Source organism: Lissotriton helveticus, chromosome 6, assembly GCF_964261635.1.
Source record: "Lissotriton helveticus chromosome 6, aLisHel1.1, whole genome shotgun sequence".
NCBI classification, from domain to species: Eukaryota; Metazoa; Chordata; class Amphibia; order Caudata; family Salamandridae; genus Lissotriton; species Lissotriton helveticus.
The window spans coordinates 1093508530-1093529138 of NC_136067.1; the positions used below are offsets into that span (position 1 = coordinate 1093508530).

Genomic DNA, 20609 nt, shown 5'->3' on the forward strand with positions numbered 1-20609 from the left:
AAGAAAAAGCTTTATGGTTTAATGTGGACAGTGCAAAAATCTTTTATTCCACAAAATTGAATCTTTTTTTGGAGGCTCTCGCCTGGAAGAGGGACTACCGAAACTTCACAAGCCCAATGCAGTACCGCCTATATTCTGGAGACATACTTGAGACCTATTGCCACCAGAACATTTTGTCTCCATCAGGCATTCAAAAAAGCTACTATATGTATTTGTAAATTAGCCTCCTATGGTACTATCTTGTTTCTCGATCAAGGTTACCACCAACTTTAGTGAAGCAGTTTTAATCTATGATTTGCTATATGATTATTTCCACTTGACACTTATGTTCACAGAATTTTAAGGACCAAAGTGTAGGAATTATATGTAAGCTAATCACTTTACTAAATTCTATATTTGTTGTCCCTTGCTCTGTTCAGGCAATTGATCCACTCTCCATCTCCTATCTTGCTGCTGTTCGTAATGTAGTTTACAGATGATGTGAGGAAAAGACAGTTGAGGTTACGGGAGCTGGTGGAGTGCAAATGGGATGGGAGATGTAGGTGGATGCAGCAACTTGCTCTCAGAATAGGCTTTAAGGGTATTAGAGCACTTAGTTGGGCACCATTCTGGGACTTACCATTTGTATGCATGCAGCAACTCGAGCGAAAGTAACAGCTTGTGCTCTGCACAATGATTATATTGCATGTCTTATGTCGAGTTTTATTGTGTTTTGGGCTACAGATAGGAGTATTACTGTGTCTTGGCTGTTACTCGTGACGTTCTAGGGCTGGAGGGTATTCAAAATTAGCATATGAAGGTATGAAAGATATCAATGATGGAGAGCTAGTGTTACTAGTAACCTATTTATCTTATGTGCTTGGAACACTGGCAGATGAAGTTTTCCACCAACCACTGCAAACTCCCGTAGCCATAGTACACATCCAAGATGGTTAATTGTCAACGCTTGTTAAAGGTGTTTTTTTTCTTGGGAACCAGATTTTGTTGATTACAGTAGTGTTCTGCATCTTTTTTGGGGGAAGATGTAATTCCATAAAGAGAAGTTGGATTCTTGTACTCTGAATCCCCCTGTTGCCTAAAGCTTTGGTTCTCCATCATGAGAGTCTGTCATTCATAAAATGTAGAATACTTCTCCAGATGTATTCAATCCTCTGAACACATTTTTTTTATTACACATATTTTGATATTGAAAGCAGTTTACACAAGAAATGTTTGCCAAATATGCTATAGATTTTTATTTTACTTTTTATTCTATGGAGAAATCTAAACTACAGTAGTATATTTGATGGAAAAACTGTGCAATACTACTTTTTAAGAAGTAAGGAAAACTGATCCTGCAATTTCATAACCCTGGGAGCTGTTTTATCCTTAACATACTCCTCATGGAGTCAGTCCAGCATAATATAGGTGTGAATATAATTATAGATCCCAAAGGGGATTAATGGAGAATAGGGGTATGTGGGTGGCTGATTTATAAGGAGTGAGTGTCTGTGCTTACACTTGTTCTTTTCTTGTGAATAGGCGGTTCATATCGGAGATGTAGCATGTGGATGGCAAAACATTGATCTTATAGCATATGAATAACTGTCAAACAGTTGTACGGTTTCCCGAATAGCTACCCCTAGTCATCACTTCTTTTTGCAAAGCTTGTATATGTATAAATGTAATTGAACTATGGAAATCCGATGTGTTGGTCCTTTACTGTTTGTTTACATTGACTGAAAGTTACAGGGGAATTAGATAAGTGACTGTTCTATTTCTTTTCCATAGATACTCCAAGTATAACAGCAAAACTAATAAACGAGCAGAAGGATGACAAAGAAAAGAAAAACCATGAGGAGAAGGAAAAGGTTAAAGCAGAAAATGGATTTGAGGACAATTATTGTGTTGTTGTAGCATCGGGTAGGTTTCCTCTTACTTTACTGCAATTCATGAGTTTGGCTAGTTTATTACTTTTGCCTGTTCCTTGTAACCAGCAAGATGTCTACATGCAGCAACTTGACAATATGTATCTCTTTTTCGGTCAAATGAAATTATTTTAATGTCTGGTTCAAAGTAGGAGGTAGAAATATGCAGCTTTAATGTATTTAAACATGTCCTGGTCTCCTAGAGTTAAACATATGTAGTGTGCCAACATCACAAACGCAATGGCCTGTGCTGTGCAAAAGTAAAGTATGAAATCTACCCAACCATCATCGCGGGTTGAAGGGCCTTTTTTTACTGAAGTAACAGCATTTTTATCAGCCAGTATGTTCTATTTTATTAAATAGAGATTGTTATGGATACTTCTAACCACAGATTTCGCACCTTTAGAATATCCTCATGGTCCAGGTCCTGGAAGTGGGTTGGTAGTCATTTAATTGTACTTTGGTTGATGAATAGTTTGTGAATAATGCACACTTTTAACTAAAGGTATAATGGTAAAGCATCTCAATGAAATATTGTACCTTTCATAACACAATTAAGTGAATGTGTATCATGGAGTAGACTTCAGTTGAAATAATCTAGTATGCTAATACTATCTGATAGAGACGTCTAGTCGCAGATTCTTTAACTTAGAATACCCCAGGCGTCAGACTGGATCCGGAAAACTTTCCGCACAGCACCTCTAAGCGCCGGGGGCGGCTCCTCCCTGATGTCGTCACGGACGTGACGTCAGCGGATCCATATATGCCCCTCCCTGCATGCTGATGTCAGTTTCTTCTTTTCCGCGATCCAACGCGGATCCTGGAAAACCAGCTGTTCCTTCACTTGTTTTTCGTGTCTTTTCGACTCCTTTTGCGTCCCGGAACAGTGTGCAATGCCTTCGGGCTTTAAGGCGTGTGAGACCTGTACCCGTCAGATGTCGGTGACGGACCCTCACGCCATCTGTATGTGGTGCCTCAGGGTGCACCACGACTCCAAAGAGTGCCACGATTGTCAGTGGATGAAACCAAAGGCCTTACGGGAGCGTCGGATGAAATTTTTGGCTGCACGGCTGTCCGGACCTACTTCTTTGCGTCGCCGCTCTCCCTCTCAGGATCAAGTCCACTCCCGCTGATGTCGCTCGGAGGATAAACACAAAGGTAAGTCCTGGAGATCCTCCTTCCCTACCCGTGATGCTGGCGCATGCTTTTCTCGCTCCCTGCTGGGGACGGGCGTCAGGCGCTCGTCTCCTCCGTACCCCCCCTTTCCAGGTGCCGAAGCGGCACAAGCCCAAATGGAGGCTTGTTCTGAAGCACTCCGCTCTTATTTTGGGTCACCCCCTCTCTCTGGTGCACCTTCGGGTCCCATAGAGGTGGAAGGCACTCATGTAGGGTCTATGCCAGCGGATTCAACTTAGGCTCCGGCTGTGTGCATCGACTTCGATTCCGCAGCTGATTCGACGCCGACAGGACACGGCCCAGTGGGTCCTCCCAGTCATCTGTCTAGCCCACCCCGTCAGTCTCCACATAGCTCTCGGTGGCTCACTGCTTCGACGTCTGAGGCGGCGCCGAACTTGATGCGCTGTTCCTCACATGTTGCAGTGGGGTCGACGTCTGACGGCGCCCAGCCCGAGTCCCCATTGGTGGTCGTCCAGACGACTCCGGCTCGAAGACCATCGACGCCTGTACCAACGTCGGTGGCAATGCCCACGTCTCCTCTATTTCGGGAGGTTGATAGTCCCGACTCCTCGGACGTCCATGCGACTTCCACGCGGCTTCGGTCGACGCAGGTGCCAGCACCTACGCCTCCTCTTATGCCACACGCGGACGCTCTTCTGGACTCCACTGATCTGCGGCTGTTTCGGCCCATGGTGCAGGTACCTTGTGTGGCGTGGACTCCGGATCTGCCTCTGGCTCCTCCACTGTTGCTGTCTAGTCGACCGGTTAGTCTCCAGCCCTCCCCTACAGATGGGTTATTGTCACCTCCCCAGATGGCAACTGAAGCTAGTGCTGCCGATGCACAGGCTATTCACAGGACAGCTGCTATTCTTTGTTTGCAGCCCCCTGTGGTTCCTCTGCCTTCTGATCCTTTGTTGGATCTTCTCCATATGGAGCCGGTTGAAGTGGAGCCTTTGCTGCCCCATGGGGCATCCTTGTTTGACATCATGCTGGGCACATGGGTAAGGCCTTCCTCGGGTGACCTTGTTGATCAGGCCATAGTTTGTCGACATTGTCCTGCCCCAAATGATCCGCTCTGTTTGTCCCTTCATCCTAGGGCTCAGGGCCTAGTTGTTCAGGCAGCCTTCGACTTAGTCTTCCTCCGCCCTGCCTCTGTTGCCTCCCACCAGTGAGTCTAGATGGTTAGACGAATGTGGTCGCCAGCTTTTCTCCTCTGCCAGTGCTGGCATCCGCGCCTTGAATACAGCTTGCGTGTTCGCACAAGCCTCCTCTTCCCTTTGGGACTTGGTCGAGGCTCTTCTGCCTTCACTTCTGGAAGGCCCACGGGTTAAATTAATCCGCCTTCTGCATGATGGCAGGGGAATGGCACAATTCACCCTCCGCTCGTCTCTTGACGCCATTGACTCGGTGGGACGAGCTCTTGCTCGGTTGGTGGATTTGCGCCACCATGCTTGGCTGTGCAACAGTAGTTTCCCGGACAATATGCAGGATCCACTTAGGGATCTGCCTTTCAATGTTGTGGACCTTTTTGATAGCCACGCAGATTCGGCGGTCTCCCACCTCATGGCAGGGCTACCATAACTCTTGAGGCACGCACTTTTTGCTTTATTCTGCGTAGGCGATGTTGCCTAGTTGGTCTGATTTTGTACATGTCCCCGGTACTCTGTTAGCACCCGGGTAAGTGTAGGCAGTGTTTGTGTGTCTGCACGTTTTGTCCATTTATGCTAAAGCTCTTAAGACAAAATATCTTTGCCACTCGTACAGCCTTCATTACTATAGCACTGAGTTACTAGAACCCATTTTTCAAAGGTGATAAGGGTAATATTTTCTGTAGTGAAGTAGACACCTTGGGAAGGCATAACCAGCAAGAGCAAAGGCATAAAGGAATACTCAAAAGCCGCACCACTTAGTTATACATAAATCTCAAACTCCCTTCTCGGTCAGAGTTGCCCACCTCACTGGTCCCCTGTCCACAGACCATACAGTTGCAATACACAAGAAAAAGCACAGAGAGGCAACATAAACATTTCAAGGTGCACAAATGCACAGTAGATGAATCAATCCGGACTCTTTAAAAGCTGTTAGGCACTATCCTTTAATGGATTCTTGGACCACATATGAATAGTACACCCAGAGTGCAGCAAACATGTTTCGCCCTGAATAGGGCTTCCTCAGGGCTGCTCTTTACCTTGGGAAGGTGTGATGGTAGAACAGTTAGTAAAAGGACCTCCCCTTCTGCTTTTAAATCTTTCATTTCATTCAGTGTATTTGAGGCAAAGAAGCCTAGTAGACTAATACGCACTTGACATGTTTGTCATTTTGGCTTGTGCATCATAAAGAAGAGAACAGTGGATACTGAGTGAGAGGGAAGGGGCCTTGAGCCCTCAACATATTTAGACATAAGCTTCCCAGAAAGTTCACTCTCATCTTTTCAGTCTCCATTGACATACATGTGTAAACCTGAAATGAAATGCCTCTGTGGGCAGGAATGTTGATCCTCTACCATTGCAGGTAATTCAAATAGTTTCTCTACTGACATAGTCATTAACGTTTAGAGCTCCTTCCACTTTTGTACACAATTAACATCCTCCCTTTAATTCCATTGTTTAATTTGTTATTAATGTCCCTTACTGAAAGTCAATCGAAAAACGTTATTAGGCTAAGAATTAGCCATAAAAGCCTATAATGTTCATACAAATTAACCACATGAAGCAAGTTAAAACGTTGAAAAACACTAGCAATTTTTTTTTATCTTATCTGTACTTCTCTGACATACAATTACCTTCTGCATAGCATTTTATAATCTTAAAGGCAGAGTGAATAAAGTTAATTACAAAAATACAAATTGATTCTGAAAGAAGTTGTATCAGAAGCTTTGCCAATTTATATTGATTAATGTTCGGCTTTGAAATAAAGGAATAAGGAACAGTTTTTTAAAGCTCTATGAAATGTGTAAAAATACATAAAATGTATAAGTGCTGAGGCATTATCATACGAGCAGGTAATAAGGTTTGTAAACCACGAACCGCATGTGACAAATGCAAATAGGAAATGCAATGTGTTGAGTCCTAGATGCATGAGATAAAATTAAACTGTGTGTTCCTCATAAACAATAGCTAAGACTTTACTCCTGAGTTTAATAAAGCTAAATGGTTTAGTTCTACTGCCTTAACACTTTGTTTCACAGTGTGTATACTTTCATAATGCTTAATAACAGATATTTAACTCTAGCTTTAGTTGTAACATCAGTACATTAAAGATTTTCAGTTCGGGAATCCCCAGGGCAGTAAATGTCTGGGGATAGCTGTATTGCTATCCAGCATCAGACAATCTTTGATAACTACTCTAGAAAACCTGTTTCTACTTTATCCCAAATTGAAGCTCACAACATTACAGGGTAGATTTTTATTAAATCTTCAATGTATCACAATCCGACCTCAGAATGACACTCGAAAGTTTAATTCCTTTGCTGACCTATGTCTCCTCCACTATCAAATGTTTAGGGTGACCTGAACTCTATATAGATCCAAGTGGTATTGTCCAAACTGACAAAAGATGGGTCAAAGAAACGTTCAGAGATAAGATGGTAGTAGATCAAGAGGCATTGGCACTGAATAAGCTTTTAGCACGTCATGCAATTTTAGTGAAAACTGTAAGTAGCTTGGAGCCATATCTTACATTGGAAATGCCCCGCCACCAGCGACGATTGCTTACATATTTTAGGTTTCATTTATTCCCACGGCTACTGCCCTTCTATCATGGTTGCTTTAAGGACTCTAGGTTGCCATTGTGTGATGGTGATAATGTTTCCATTAATGATAACCTGCACAGTCATTATTTGCCCGAAATATAATTATCTGCTTTTTAAATTGACGCACACTGCTGAAGCCAATGAAATTTAACCAAGTGAGACCTGCATTACTGTTCCTTCAGTTCTTAGCCATTCCCACAGAAAGCTATTTTGTAGCCTGTTATCTTTATGGTGTTTTAAAGCTAACCTAGTTGTAATTTATCCGATGTTCATATTTATGAAATGAGTCAGATTGTGTTTCACTTTCATGATTTAATTTTTTTTTATCGAATAAAGAATATATTGATTGATTAACACTCGAAAGTAGGCAAAGCTTGAGGAACTGCCAAATGTCTCTGTACCAAATTGATCTCATCTCTCTGTAGTATCTCTGGATCTGAGAACTGGCTAACCCCAGCTTCATAAAGACCCACGGAGATGCACTTAGGGCTGGTGTTGTGATTGGCTAGTGTTAGGGCTAGGGTTCCCATCGGCTGAAGTGCTCACCTGATTAATAGGGCTATAAAAGGCCAAGGCTTAGGGCGTCTCAGCCCGGGTGTCGAGGCTAAGGGCAAAGAGGACAAGGGCAGTTGCCTGTTTGAGCCTAGTCGGGACTAGGGCCAGAAATGCCGCCCATTTTCCCATTTAGTAATACCCACCCTACACTATCCACAAACAGAGGAACACACTCACACCAAATGTACACCACACACAACCCTATGCACAATTCAATGTCTCAGCACCCACTGCAAAACCATACAAACCACACCTATACACCCTTCTATGCCAGCTACCACACATTTCCACCATCACCTACAAATAGTACACAACTCTGTCCTATACCACTAACCAATCCACTCATCACTAACACAACGCCTATCTGATAGAGACTACTAGCCGCAGATTCCTTAACATAGAATTATCCCCAGGCGTGAAACTGGATCCAGAAAACTTTTTGCCACAGCATCCCTGCGCGACGGGGGGATGGCATCATGCGACTTCGCCCAGGCGTTGTCCGCGTACGTGATGTCAGCGAGGTCATGTAAGTCCCACCCCGGCGCGCCTATGTCAGTTTTTTCCTTTTCCGCGTGCAACGCGGATCCGTATCGTGCTCCGGGCCTGTTCAGGCCTTTCCCTGTCGCTTATTGTGTTGTGTGTGGGAACTGTGTGCGAATGCCTTCGGGCTTGAAGACATGCTCTTCTTGTGCACGCCAGATGTCGGCGACGGATCCTCACCCCATCTGCATGTGGTGTTTCAGGGAACACCACGACTCCACTGATTGCGAGGCGTGCCAGCAGATGAAACCTATGTCCCGGCGGGAGCCCAGGATGACATTTTTCTCAGCTCGCATGTCCAGGTCGGCAGCGTCACCACACCCGGTCCCTGCGGATAGTTTTCTGAACAGTCGCCTCCGTCTTCGCCATCGTCCTTATCCCAGACCGCAAGAGCTTCGCTCACTTGTCGGTAAGTGTCGCAGTTTGTCCCCGAGGGCTGGTTCTCGGCCTGTTGGGGGCGCGGGCTCTCCGTGGGAGATGCAGACCCGCGTGTCATTCCCCTATCCGCCGTTTCCCGGTGTGGGGGCGACTAGAGCCCAGATGGAGACATATGCTGCGGCTTTGCAGGCCTCGCTGGCTTCTCCTCCTCCTTCTTCCCCTCCTGGGACGTCAGCGGATCCCTTGCAGTGTGTGGGGCCCTCCGCGGCGTTGCCGGCGGCTCCGGTGCCGACTGGTTCGTATCCAGGCTCGGAGGATGTGCTGCCGTTGGGGTGCGGCCCTTCGGGTGTCCCTCCTTTGGCCCACGGCACCTCTGCTTAGCCGCAAACTCCAGCGGGAGTCCCTGTGGTGTCCTGGGAGGTCGTCTGGCCTCCGATCGCACCCCCGAGTCCCACTCTACCCTCTGGACAGGCGGAGGCCTCGTCCGAGGTGATGCCGCTTCACTGCTGGCGGCTGTTGGCCCTGGTGGCGTCACAGGGGCTGGCGGAGGGCCATTCTCGTCCAGTCACGGGCTGAGGTTGGCGGGGGACCCCACGCTCTTCCCCGGGTCCCTCTTGCCCCTCCACACAGGCAGCTGCCTCGTCGGAGGTCGGGTCGACGCCTTTCCGGCGCCCTTCCCTCGCAGCTTCTGCGTCCTGCACCGAGCGCTGTGGCGGAGGTCGTTCCGGCGTCTCCCCTGGCGTCTGACAACGATGTCCTGACTCAGATTGTGGACTCTACGGCACCAGGCCGATGTCAGATTGTTGCCTCGTCCTCGGACACCTCTTCTCCAGAGGTTCGACGCTTGCTGGTGTCATTCTCGCCGGAGACGGGCCGACATGTCGTGGCTTTTTCCTCCGACGTCGTTTAAGGCCAGGATCTTAGCCGGAGGCGCCGCAGGTCCCCCACTCGGTCCCTCTTCCTCCTTTCCAGACCTTGCCCTTCCTTCCTCCAGTGGGCTTGGGGGATGGCCGCCTTAGCTTGCAGCCATCGCCTACTGAGGAGCTGCTTTCCCCATTGAGGGGCCCTACGGACACGGGTGCGGCCCTCGCTCGCGCTGTTTCCATGGCTGTAGGAATTTTGCGCATGGGTGATCCATCTGCCCATTTCCCCGTGGATCATCTTCTGGAGGTTCTCCTTCAGGGCTCTGGTGGTAGGGAGCAGCTGCTTCCCTTCGACGGTTCACGCCATTCTTCTCTTTTTGGGACTTGGGGCCGCCCAGCCATAGGGTACAACAGTGCCCCAACACCACCTGCACCGCCACCATTCGGCGCCACGTGATCCGGTGTGTCTTTCCCTCCACCCCTCTACCAAAGGTCCTCTTTTGCAGAATGCCTTTCCTTCTCTGCCGCCGCTGTTGTCTCCCCCGTGACAGGCTGGCTGGCTGGCTGGACTCCTGGGGGTGCAATATATTCGCCTCAACCAGTGCGGCTCTGCGGGCGCTTAACACGCTGTGTGTTTTGGCTAGGGCAACTTCTTGCTTGTGGGACTCGGCGGAGTCCCTTATGTCTGCCGCCTCTCAGGAGGGTGCCTGTGTTGATTTGAAGCACCATGTGTTGAATGGCTGGGAGCTGGCGGCGTTTATTCTTCGCTCCGCTCTGGACATCTCGGAGGTGCTTGGTCGTGCCATGACTTCTTTGGTTGCACTTCATCGCCATGCCTGGCTTCGGGACAGTGTGTTCCCGGAGAATGTTCAGACGTTTTTCCTAAGAGGTTCCCATGTCTTGGGACGTAACATGCCCTATGTGGGGCAGTGGTAGCTGTTGTATAGCTCTGTCATGTGCTGGGGAGCTGTGGTCACCTTCGGGCCTCTGTTCTCCATGGCGTTACGGTATGTTGCAGATGCAATCCTCTTGCTGATGGCTTGGAATGACTTGTGTTGCGCCCCGGGGTGTCCTTCTCCGGGGTCACTGCGCTGTTCGCCTGGTCTGGCCTGCTGTCTGCGGCCTGGTGTCTTGGCTCTGTCTGGTTCCACTTCTTTTTGGGCTGTGTTTGCGGACTCCTCCCTGGAGCGTGTCCGGACCCTTCTTCTCCTTCTTGCTTTCTGTCTTCGGCTGATGTCTGGCTTGCCCTGAGTGCATCCTTCCGTGGTGCTTTCAGCATCTGGCTGTGCTTGCCGGTGCCGACCTACTGTCTTTATGCACCATTGTGCCTTCTTGGTGCTTTAGTGGGACAGTCATCCTTGCCTTGTCCGCTTCTTCCAGTGGGCCCTGCATTCAGTTCTACCTATCCTCCCTAGGGATGAGATGGTTCTTGAGTTCTTGTCCCCCTTTCGGGCGCAGTCTGTCCCTGCGGAGCATTGGATGGTTCTTTGTGGGTGACCTCGGGCTTCTCTGTCTGCTTCCGCCTGCTTATTGCTGACGGCGCCGTTCTGTCTGGTCTATTGCCTTCTGGCTGTGATAGGCTCGGCTGCCCTCTTCACTGGGTGTGTTCCCGGTGGGGGGGCTTGCCTTTGCTCTTCAGCTTCTCCTTGGAGTCTCTAGGTTGCTCTTCACCCTCGGTGCTCCTCTTATTGTCTTGGCCTTGGGTGGAGGTTCTGTTGACTTGTATGGGCTTGGGGTGCTTTGGCCTCCTTTCGCCTTGCCCTCTTTTCCTCTGCTGAGTGAGGACGGACTACCTCCTTTCTTGTCTTCTCACATCCCCTATGGGGTCGGTGCTCCTCTAAGTGTAGGGGTTCCCCTTGCCTGGGGGGACGGGGCTCTTCATGCTGTCTGTTTGAACCGTCTCCCGTGGGACTTTCTGTTATGTCCAGGCGGGTGGGGTCCTCTTGCAGACCCTCGTCCCCTCTGAGTATGGCTAGGGTATCTATTCTACGTTAAGGAATCTGCGGCTAGTAGTCTCTATCAGATGTACAAGTTACTTACCTTCGGTAACGATGTATCTAGTAGAGACGATTCTAGCTGCTGATTCCTTCACGGCCCGCCCTTCCTCCCCTCCTCCCCGTTCTGCAAGGACTTTTGGCTTGGTCTTCTACAATCGCCTCCCTGTGGGTGGCTGTGTTTTCTACGAGTACATTTTTTCCCTCTTTCTGACAGGATGTTTGCCCTGTTTATTTGTTCCCTTTCCTCCCCTTTTGGTATATTGGAGGATAGGTTTGTAGGTACTTTGGTGCCCTTATGCTCTGGTTGCTCCAGGTTGGGGCCTACCTTCCACCCCGCCTCCCCCTCCCTCCCCTTTATTACTAGGGTTCTGGGCCCTCTGCTATCCTCTAGGTTGGGGTCTTTTGGCTGTGCCTCTGCCCTTTGTTCCTTATGAGGGTTGTCACACTCTGTGATGGGGCTGTCTTGGAGTTTTGCTGTTCCTGGTTTCCGTACCTGGTTTCCTGGTTTGTCCCGGACTGCATCTTCTTCATTGGTTTTGGTTGGGGTTGTAGTCCTGATACATGTTATCATGACATTTTTACATATGTGCATTGTCTCCAAGGGGGGCTATCTCCGTACTAGCAGGGTTGCTGTTCTGGGCCGGGCTCTGTTCTTTATTCTTTTCCCTGCCTTTGGGTACTGCAGTGCCTGGCACTGCTCTTTATGGTGTTGTTCCTCTCCATTCCTTTTTCCACTTTTTCTGCTCTTTTGCACTGTTCCTATGTTCACAGTTTTGCCTGCTGGCGCCGCGTTGTGGCGCACAAAAGTTCTCCGAAGAAAACTGACGTAGGCGCGCCGGGGTGGGACTTATCTGACCTCGCTTAGGTCACGTACCCGAACAACGCCTGGGCGGAGTCGCGTGATGCATTCCCCCCCCCCCCCTCCGCGCAGGTATGCTGTGGCAAAACGTTTTCCGGATCCAGTCTCATGCCTGGGGATAATTCTATGTTAAGGAATTTGCGGCCGAAGTTAAGTAACTTGAACTTCAACACCATACATAACTACATCCCATCCAGACACACTCTCCCTGCTCTAATTATTCCTAGCAGACCACTTTATATCACTAACAAACATATAATCAGACTTCCATCATTTATCTAACTAACACGCGGTTTCCTTCTACCATTATAACACTGACGCACAACACATACACTGCACGGTACCACACTTTTTAACTCTTGCAACAAACCAGTCTAAGACAAACACTCTTACCTCTACTTCATTCCCTCCTACACACAACATATACTCTTCTCATAAACACATTACCATACTTAAATACTTAAAACAGAAATAAAGCACCAGCACTGACACTTATTCAAAACAGTCCAAGAATACTCTAACCCAGCCCCTCCGTTCCTTCCAACACATCTCACATGCTGAATTTATCGACCTGGTCAAAGCAAGCAGGCCTGCCGGCAGCCCTTCTGACCCATGTCCACCACAAACTTTCGAGACAATTCTTTTAACAACCTCTGCTGCCACTCCAGTAAGAAGAATAATCAATGATTCCTTAACTACTGGAATATTTCCAGAACAACTCATAAAGTCACACATACGCCTTTTACTGAAGAAAACAAACTTGGACCTGCTGAACACTGACAACTACAGACCCATTACAAATGGGACTTTCCTGAGCAAACTGTTAGAAAGAGCAGCATTCGCCCAGCTGTCACAATTCATTGAGGAGAATAACATACTTTTCAGACTTCCAAACAGGATTCAGTCTGGGAAGAGGCACTGAATCTGCCCTCCTTGCCATCTAGGATGACCTGAAAAATGCAGTAGACCGCAACGGGGTTGCTGCGCTACTCCTCTTGGACCTCTCGGCTGCCTTTGACACGGTTGACCATGACACTCTGAAACAAAGACTCTATGAAGCCGGCATAGAAGGGCGTCCTACCTTCGAAACAGAACTAATGTCATCCATACCCCACCTTTCTCATCCAAACTATACTCAACAAAAGCAGGGGTCCCTCAAGGCTCTAACATCTCATCCATGCTTTTCAACATCAATCAATTTCACCTCACGTGCTATAACTAAGCAGATGACAATCAAATACTCCTTCACCTGGAAGGCCCCGAAGACATTGTAATTTCCCGAATTTCAATTGTCTCAGAGCCGTGGATGACTTGGAGCCATCTCAAATTGAATGCTTCCAAAACGGAAATACTCACATGTGGCGATTGAAAAGATTATGACCCACTTGCCGCATGGCCTGATGAACTGGGATCACCGCCTAAAGTATCGAAGGAAGTAAGAAACCTTGGAATGACCCTGGACTCCAAGCTATCGATGAATGCCCAAGTGGACATACTAGTAAGATCAAACTTTGTCACTATAAAAATGCTGCTACGGATTTTCCCTCATTTAGGATTTCCACACAAGCTCCAAGCTACCATCTCCCTTGTTCTGCCCAAACTCGATTACGGCAATAGCCTCTACCACGGATCACCTTTAACAACCATGAAAAGACTACAACGGATTCAGAAATCAGCTGCCAGGCTACTCTTGCATATCAAACCGCGAGACCACAGCTCACCTGCCTTGAAAGCCTCTGCATTGGTTACCGGTTGCCAGAAGATCCACGTTCAAGATGCTTTGTATCACCTACAAAGCAATACATGGAATGGGACCGCTCTTCATCAGGAATAAAATCACCAAACACATTCAACAAAGGAACCTCCGCTCTAAAGGGACATCTCGCTTCAAAATCCCAAGATACAAGAAGAAAACCATGGGTGGCACATCCTTCTCTGTTTAAGCAGCCAAACTTTGGAACTCTTTACCCCACAACATAAGATCCACAGACAGTCCACCTTATCTTCAGAAAACTACTCAAGAATTGGCTCTTCCCCACATAAGCACCACACGTAAACAAATTTACAGCATATCCCTCTGTATATAAGCATATATTTTTGCTATAGATATGTACCGATCTTTGTGTATTGCTTTGTATAAACATGTGGAATAATTATGTTGTTTAAAAAATTAAATTAATTAAAGTACAATAAGACTTGAAAACCGGAGTTTATCTGGTGTATCTTTGGACTATATGTCCTTGCTTCCATTGTTCATCTATGTACCTTCCATGTACTTGGATCTGTGTGTTTGTTACTTTTCTCCTGAAAAAGCATATCGAATGCAATACCTTATTTCTCATCATGTCCCTTTATCACTATCTTTAATCTACATATACTTACCTCCTTTATACATTTATATACTGTCTGTGCACTTATGGATCTATATATTTATCACTTTCTTCTAATTTAGCATTTCCAATGCACTACCCTATTTCTCAGCCTATACTTCTCTCAATATATCTTCTAGCCCAACTATCTGAAAGAAACACGTTGGTGTTAGATTCCTTACCTTAGAATATCCGCAGACGTCAGACTGGATCCGTGAAGTTCTCGTCAGCAGTACCCCTGCACGTCGCTAGGCGTCGTCTGCGGCTCCGCGTCCGTCGTCGGCGTCGTGATCGCCTGGATGACGTAGTCGGAGTACTTAGACGCCGCCCTCGCGCGCTGACGTCCGTTCTTTTTTCCGCGCCAGCAAGCGCAGATCCAGAAAGAGCATTACTCTTAGTCATTTTTTGACTAACTTTTTGGATCACTTTTGATAACTTTTCGAGTCGACCTTCGACCTTCGACCTGCGGTGCCGGTAGGGATGCCTGGTTTTAAACCTTGCGAGGACTGTCACCGCTTGATGTCGGTGACCGACCCCCACCGTCCGGTTCCTTTTTTGTCTCGGGCCGACCACGGTGACAAGTCGTGCCCCGACTGCCGGGCCTTGACCTCGAAGGCTAGACGGGAGCGGTCCCGTAAGCGACACGAGCTCTGGCAGTCGGCTCCGCGCCGCTCGATGAGGAAGTCGAGGGACAGGTCACGGAGCCGCGATCATCACCGCTCGACGAGTCAACAACACTCGTTGGGTTCCAAGTCTTCTGGTAAGTCGAGGCACTCAAAAAAGAAGTCGAAGAGGCGTCCTCGCTCTTCCGACTCCCCCCGATGCTCACGCGACGCGGCCGGGGGTTCGGGCGACGCCGCAAGCGCTGCGTCCAGCTCCACACCTGCCGGTCCCTGGGCTGCACGCGACGCCGGAGGAGATTCTTGACTTCCTCGTGGCCATGAGGATTCAATTCCCTCCGTCGGACCATGTCAAGGCGCCTTCGGGCCCCACCTGGGAGTCCTAGCTGGCCGGTGGCTCCGGCGCCATCGGGTGCTTCAGCCCCGGCGCCGTCGTCAACTTCGGTCCAGACGCCGCAGGATCGGGCTCAGATCCGGGTCGTCGCCAGTCGACCTCACGACTTCATCCCCAGTCTCAGCCCCGGCGTCGGACCGGCACCGTCTCCAGCGCCGATGGGTGAGCAATTCACCTACGACCCGGCTCCATCATTTTTCCGTGACTATCAGGAGATGGTTGACGAAGGGGACTGGGATCGGTCTGAGGACCCTCTGGCACTGCAGAGCCAGTTGAGGCAGGACTGGGCAGACGAGCTAGGGGAGGCCAGTGGTCTGGACACTTCGCCCGACAACGGATTCGTCTCTCCTCCCTCCTTGGCTACGGAGGAGGGGGCTGCTTACAGCGTGGTGTTGAACAGGGCGGCCAAGGCCTTGGCTCTTGAGCTCCCTGTCGTGACCGTGAGGACTAACCTCCTCGCTAAGGTGTTCAAACCGCAGGCAAGCTCCTCTGGGCCTCTACTGCCGTTCAACGAAGCCCTCACCGACGTACTGCTGGGCACCTGGTCCAAGCCCTCCACAGGCCTCCCTGTGGATCAGAATGTGGCCCGACGCCACCGCCCAGCTCCGGGCGACCCTAGCTTCCTGTCCGTTCACTCCACCCAGAGAGCCTGGTGATCCAGGCCTCTACCTCCCAGACCGCATTCCCAACTGCTCCTCCGGATCGGGAATCCAAAAGGTACGATCAGTTTGGGGAAAAAACTGTTCTCCTCCTTGAGTTTGGGGCTGCGGTCTGTCAACACCGCCTGCCTTTTGGGCCGTTACACCTACTTTCTTTGGGATACGGTTGCGGAGATGCTGCCACAGTGCCCGGAGGAGGCCTGGGCAAAGTTCGCCCAAGCCCTTGCGGAATGGCGGGATGCAGCACGCTATTCCATACAGTGTGGACTCGACACAACGGACTCGCCGGGTAGGGCGATTGCAACGACGATGGTGGTTCGCCGCCATGCCTGGCCAAGGTCCGCCAACTTTTCAGGCGATGTCCAGGCCACCCTCATGGACATGGCCTTTGATGGCTGTCGCCTCTTTGGCGACAAGGCGGATAGTGCGCTGGAGCGTTTCAAGTACTGCAGGGCTACGGCCAAGTCCTTGGGCCTAGGCCAACGCCAGCAAACTTTCGCTTTTCGCTCCTTTCGTGGCCAAGGAAGGGGCACCCCCACACGTACAGCCAGCCGCAGAACCAGGCTCTACGCGGTCGCGGACGTTGTTCCTGCCGTGGTGGTACCGGGGGACACCGGCAGTGTCAGTCCACACCCGCCCCTGCAGCATCTGCCTCTAAGCCTTCCTAGTCCGGCATTTTGGGCCCATTCGTCGCCGGTGGGGGGCAGGGTCCGCCTTTACCTCCCCCACTGGTGTACCATCACGTCAGACAGGTGGGTGATGCAAATCGTCCGAAGGGGCTACTCCCTTCCCTTCGAGGCTACCCCTCCAGCCATGCCACCGCAGTACCACCGCTTGTCGGGGGATCACTTGCAACTTCTGCAGGAGGAAGTTACGGCCCTCTTGGCCAAGGGGGTCATCGAGCGCGTTCGTGGGCCAGAAGTAGGACGTGGTTGCTATTCCCACTACTTTCTGGTACCCAAGAAGGGCAAAGGAGGCCTACGCCCTATCTTGGACCTACGGAGCGTCAACGGCTTCCTCTGGAAGGAGAAGTTCTAGATGCTGACTTTGGCTCAGGTCCTAGCTGCCCTGGACCCAGAAGACTGGATGGTAGCGTTGGACTTGCAGGACGCGTACTTCCACATCACCGTCCTGCCGGTCCACCGGCGTTGCCTGCGGTTCACGGTTGGCAAAGAACACTTCCAGTTTACCGTGCTCCCCTTCGGCCTTACGAGCGCCCCACGGGTGTTCACGAAAGTGATGGCGGCGGTCACAGCTCATCTGCGCAGATTAGGGGTTTCAGTCTTCCCCTATCTCGACGACTGGTTGTTGAAGGCGGGCTCGCCCCAGACAGTCGTCTCCCACCTCAAGACTACGGCCGACCTCCTGCACTCACTGGGGTTCTCCATCAACGTGCTGAAGTCACACCCATGTCCCTCTCAGAAGCTCCTTTTCATCGGAGCGGTTCTGGACTCAGCTCAGTTTCGGGTTTTCCGCCCCGAACAGCGGGTTCGGGATATTCAGGCTCTGATTCCGATCTTTCAGCCTTTGTCCCGAGCCTCGGTCAGGTTGACGCTGCGGCTCCTGGGGCTGATGGCCTCCTGCATCCTCCTGGTGCATCACGCCAGGTGGCGGATGCGGGCTCTGCAGTGGGACCTGAAGTTTCAGTGGGCACAGTATCAAGGCAACCTGTCCGACCACGTTCTGATCTCGGAGGGCACTGCAAGTCAGTTGCAGTGGTGGCTCACGAACCGCGTTTGGGTCAGCGGCAGATCTCTCTCCCTATCCCAACTGGAACTCGTAGTGGTGACAGATCCGTCCCTCCTGGGATGGGGGGGCCACTTGGGAGAGAGGGAGATCAGAGGCCTCTGGTCTTAGGCGGAGTCCCGGCTCCATGTCAACCTTCTGGAGCTGCGGGCGATCCGAATTGCACTGAAGGCATTCCTCCCCTCTGTCCGGGGGAAGTGTAGTGCAGGTGTTCACGGACAACACCACCGCCATGTGGTACTGCAACAAACAGGGCGGGGTGGGGTCGTAGACCCTTTGCCAGGAGGCTCTGCGCTTCTGGCAATGGCTGTAACACCAGGGCGTCACCGTGGTGGTTCAACACCTGGCAGGTTTCCTTAACGCTAGGGCAGACGAACTCAGCCGCCGGTGCATGATGGATCACGAATGGCATCTGAACTCGGACGTGGTGCAAGGTCTCTTTCAGCAGTGGGGAGAGCCTTGGTTAGATCTATTCGCCACCGAAGAGAACGCGCAATGTCATCAGTTCTGCGCGTTGGAATTTCCAAGGCGGCACTCGCTCGGCGACGCTTTTTGTCGCGAGTGGAGCTGCGGTCTGTTGTACGCCTTTCCGCCTATACCACTTCTGCCCAGAGTGCTGAAGAAGATCAGGCGAGACCGGGCCCAAATCATCCTTGTGGCTCCGGACTGGGCACCAAGTTACTGGTATCCCGAGCTATTTAGCATGTCAGTCGATCCCCCGATTTGTCTGCCTCTTCAGGAGGACCTTCTGTCGCAGCAGCAGGGGACGGTCCTCCACCTGAACCTGTCCAGTCTCCACCTCCATGCGTGGAGATTAAGCGGCAACAGTTGAGGCCATTTGACTTGCCTCCAGAAGTCTGTGATGTGATTCTGGCAGCCAGGCGTCCCTCCACAAATACGGTATACACCTGCAGGTGGAACAAATTTCTGGCATGGTGCACAGCAAAGGCTGTGGATCCTCTCTCTGCCCCCCTTTCAGCGGTTCTCCTCTTCCTTTTGTCTCTTGCCCAGCAGGGCTCTGCTCTGGGGACTATCAAAGGCTACCTCTCGGCCATTTCAGCCTTCTTAAGGCTTCCTGATCAGCCTTCTCTTTTCAAGTCCCCTGTTGTAAATAGATTCTTGAAAGGCATCACACACATGTTCCCTCCTGTTCCCTTCGTGATGCCGCAGTGGGACTTGAACCTTGTACTGACTTTTCTGATGTGCGCTCCCCTTGAGCCACTTCATAACTGTCCTCTTAGTTTTCTGGCTCTTAAGACTGAAATCCTGGTTGCCATCACCTCTGCCAGGAGAGTGAGTGAGCTCCAGGCCCTATCTTCAAAACCTCCTTTCCTCTCTGTCCATCCGGACAAGGTTGTTCTGAGGACTCATCCTTCTTTCCTTCCCAAGGTAGTCACAGCCTTTTACATCGGGCAGTCCATCACCATGCCTACCTTATTTCCGCCTCCGCATCCTTCGGAGGAGGAAGAGAGGCTCCACTGTCTGGACCCAAAACGTGCGCTCTCCTATCTAGATCGCACACGCCAGTTCCGGGTGATTGACCAGCTCTTTGTTGGTTACGTGGGCGCTAAGAAGGGACGGGCGGTGCACAAGCGGACCATCTCTAGGTGGGTCGTTTTGTGCATCAAGGTTTGCTACTCCTTTGCGAAAAAGGAGCCTCCTGTGGGGCTACGTGCCCATTCCACTCGGGCCACGGCGGCTACTACTGCCCTGGTTCGTGGAGTCCCCTTGCAGGACATCTGTCAGGCAGCTACGTGGGCCTCGCTGCACACGTTCGCAAGACACTACTGCCTGGACAGCCAAGTCCGGAGAGATGGCTTTTTCGGCCGTTCTGTTCTCCAGGACTTTCTGGTGTGATCTTGGTTCGCAGACCCGCTACCGGGTTTGGTATTGCTGGGGTATCTATTCTAAGGTAAGGAATCTAACACTAACGTGTTTCTTTCAGATGCACAAGTTACTTACCTTCGGTAACGATATATTTGTAAGAAACATTAGTTAGTGTTGGATTCCTTACCGCCCCACCCATCCTCCCCGTTCTGCGAACCGATATCTAGGGATAAGGACATCCGTTTCAGGGTCCTAGTTTCATGGCACCAGTGTCGGTTTCTATCATGGCTCTGAGTTACTGGCGCGGAAAGCTATGTACAGAACTGACGTCAGCGTGCGAGGGCGGCATCTAAGTACTCCGACGTCATCCCGGCGATCACGACGACTGACGCGGAGCCGCAGACGACGCATAGCGACTCGCAGGGGTACTGCTGACGAAAACTTTCCAGATCCAGCCTGACGCCTGGGGATATTCTAAGGTAAGGAATCTTACACTAACTAATGTTTCTTACAGATACATGGTTACCAAAGGTAAGTAAGTTGTGCTTCTGACTCATTTCAAACTTCTTTCTACTGCACTACCCTATTTCTCACCCTATACATCTATCAATATATCCTCTACATCCACTCTCTCATTTATCCCAAACCCAAACCACTACTATGATACCCAAAATAACCCTTTCTAGACTCTCCCCTACTTTACCCCTTCTTGCATCATCTGACACCTCTCTTACTATACCGATCACCCAAAACCAACCTTCCTAAACTCTTCTCTCTGACTCTTCCCCTCCATAACCCCCTTTTTACTAATCCAAAAGCCTCCTCCGACTGCTATGGCCTAAAAAAAGAATTTACAAAATATCTAAATCCTTCACTCTTCTATCTCGCCAGCATCCTTTTCAATCAAAATAACGGACTAACATGCTCACTTCTCAAATTTCATTTTCCACTATACTAATTCACCACTA

At 50.1% G+C, this 20609-nt stretch overlaps 1 protein-coding gene across 4 annotated transcripts in view; it reads left to right on the forward strand.

Moving 5' to 3' along the window:
* The window catches only part of BIRC6 (baculoviral IAP repeat containing 6), a 2208279-nt gene that overhangs the window by 1708311 nt on the left and 479359 nt on the right, over positions 1-20609 (forward strand). For all 4 annotated transcript variants that reach the window (XM_078648748.1, XM_078648749.1, XM_078648751.1 and 1 more), the window contains one exon: positions 1771-1902. In XM_078648748.1, the coding sequence (XP_078504874.1) occupies positions 1771-1902 (132 nt within the window). The remainder of the gene's footprint in view (positions 1-1770; positions 1903-20609) is intronic.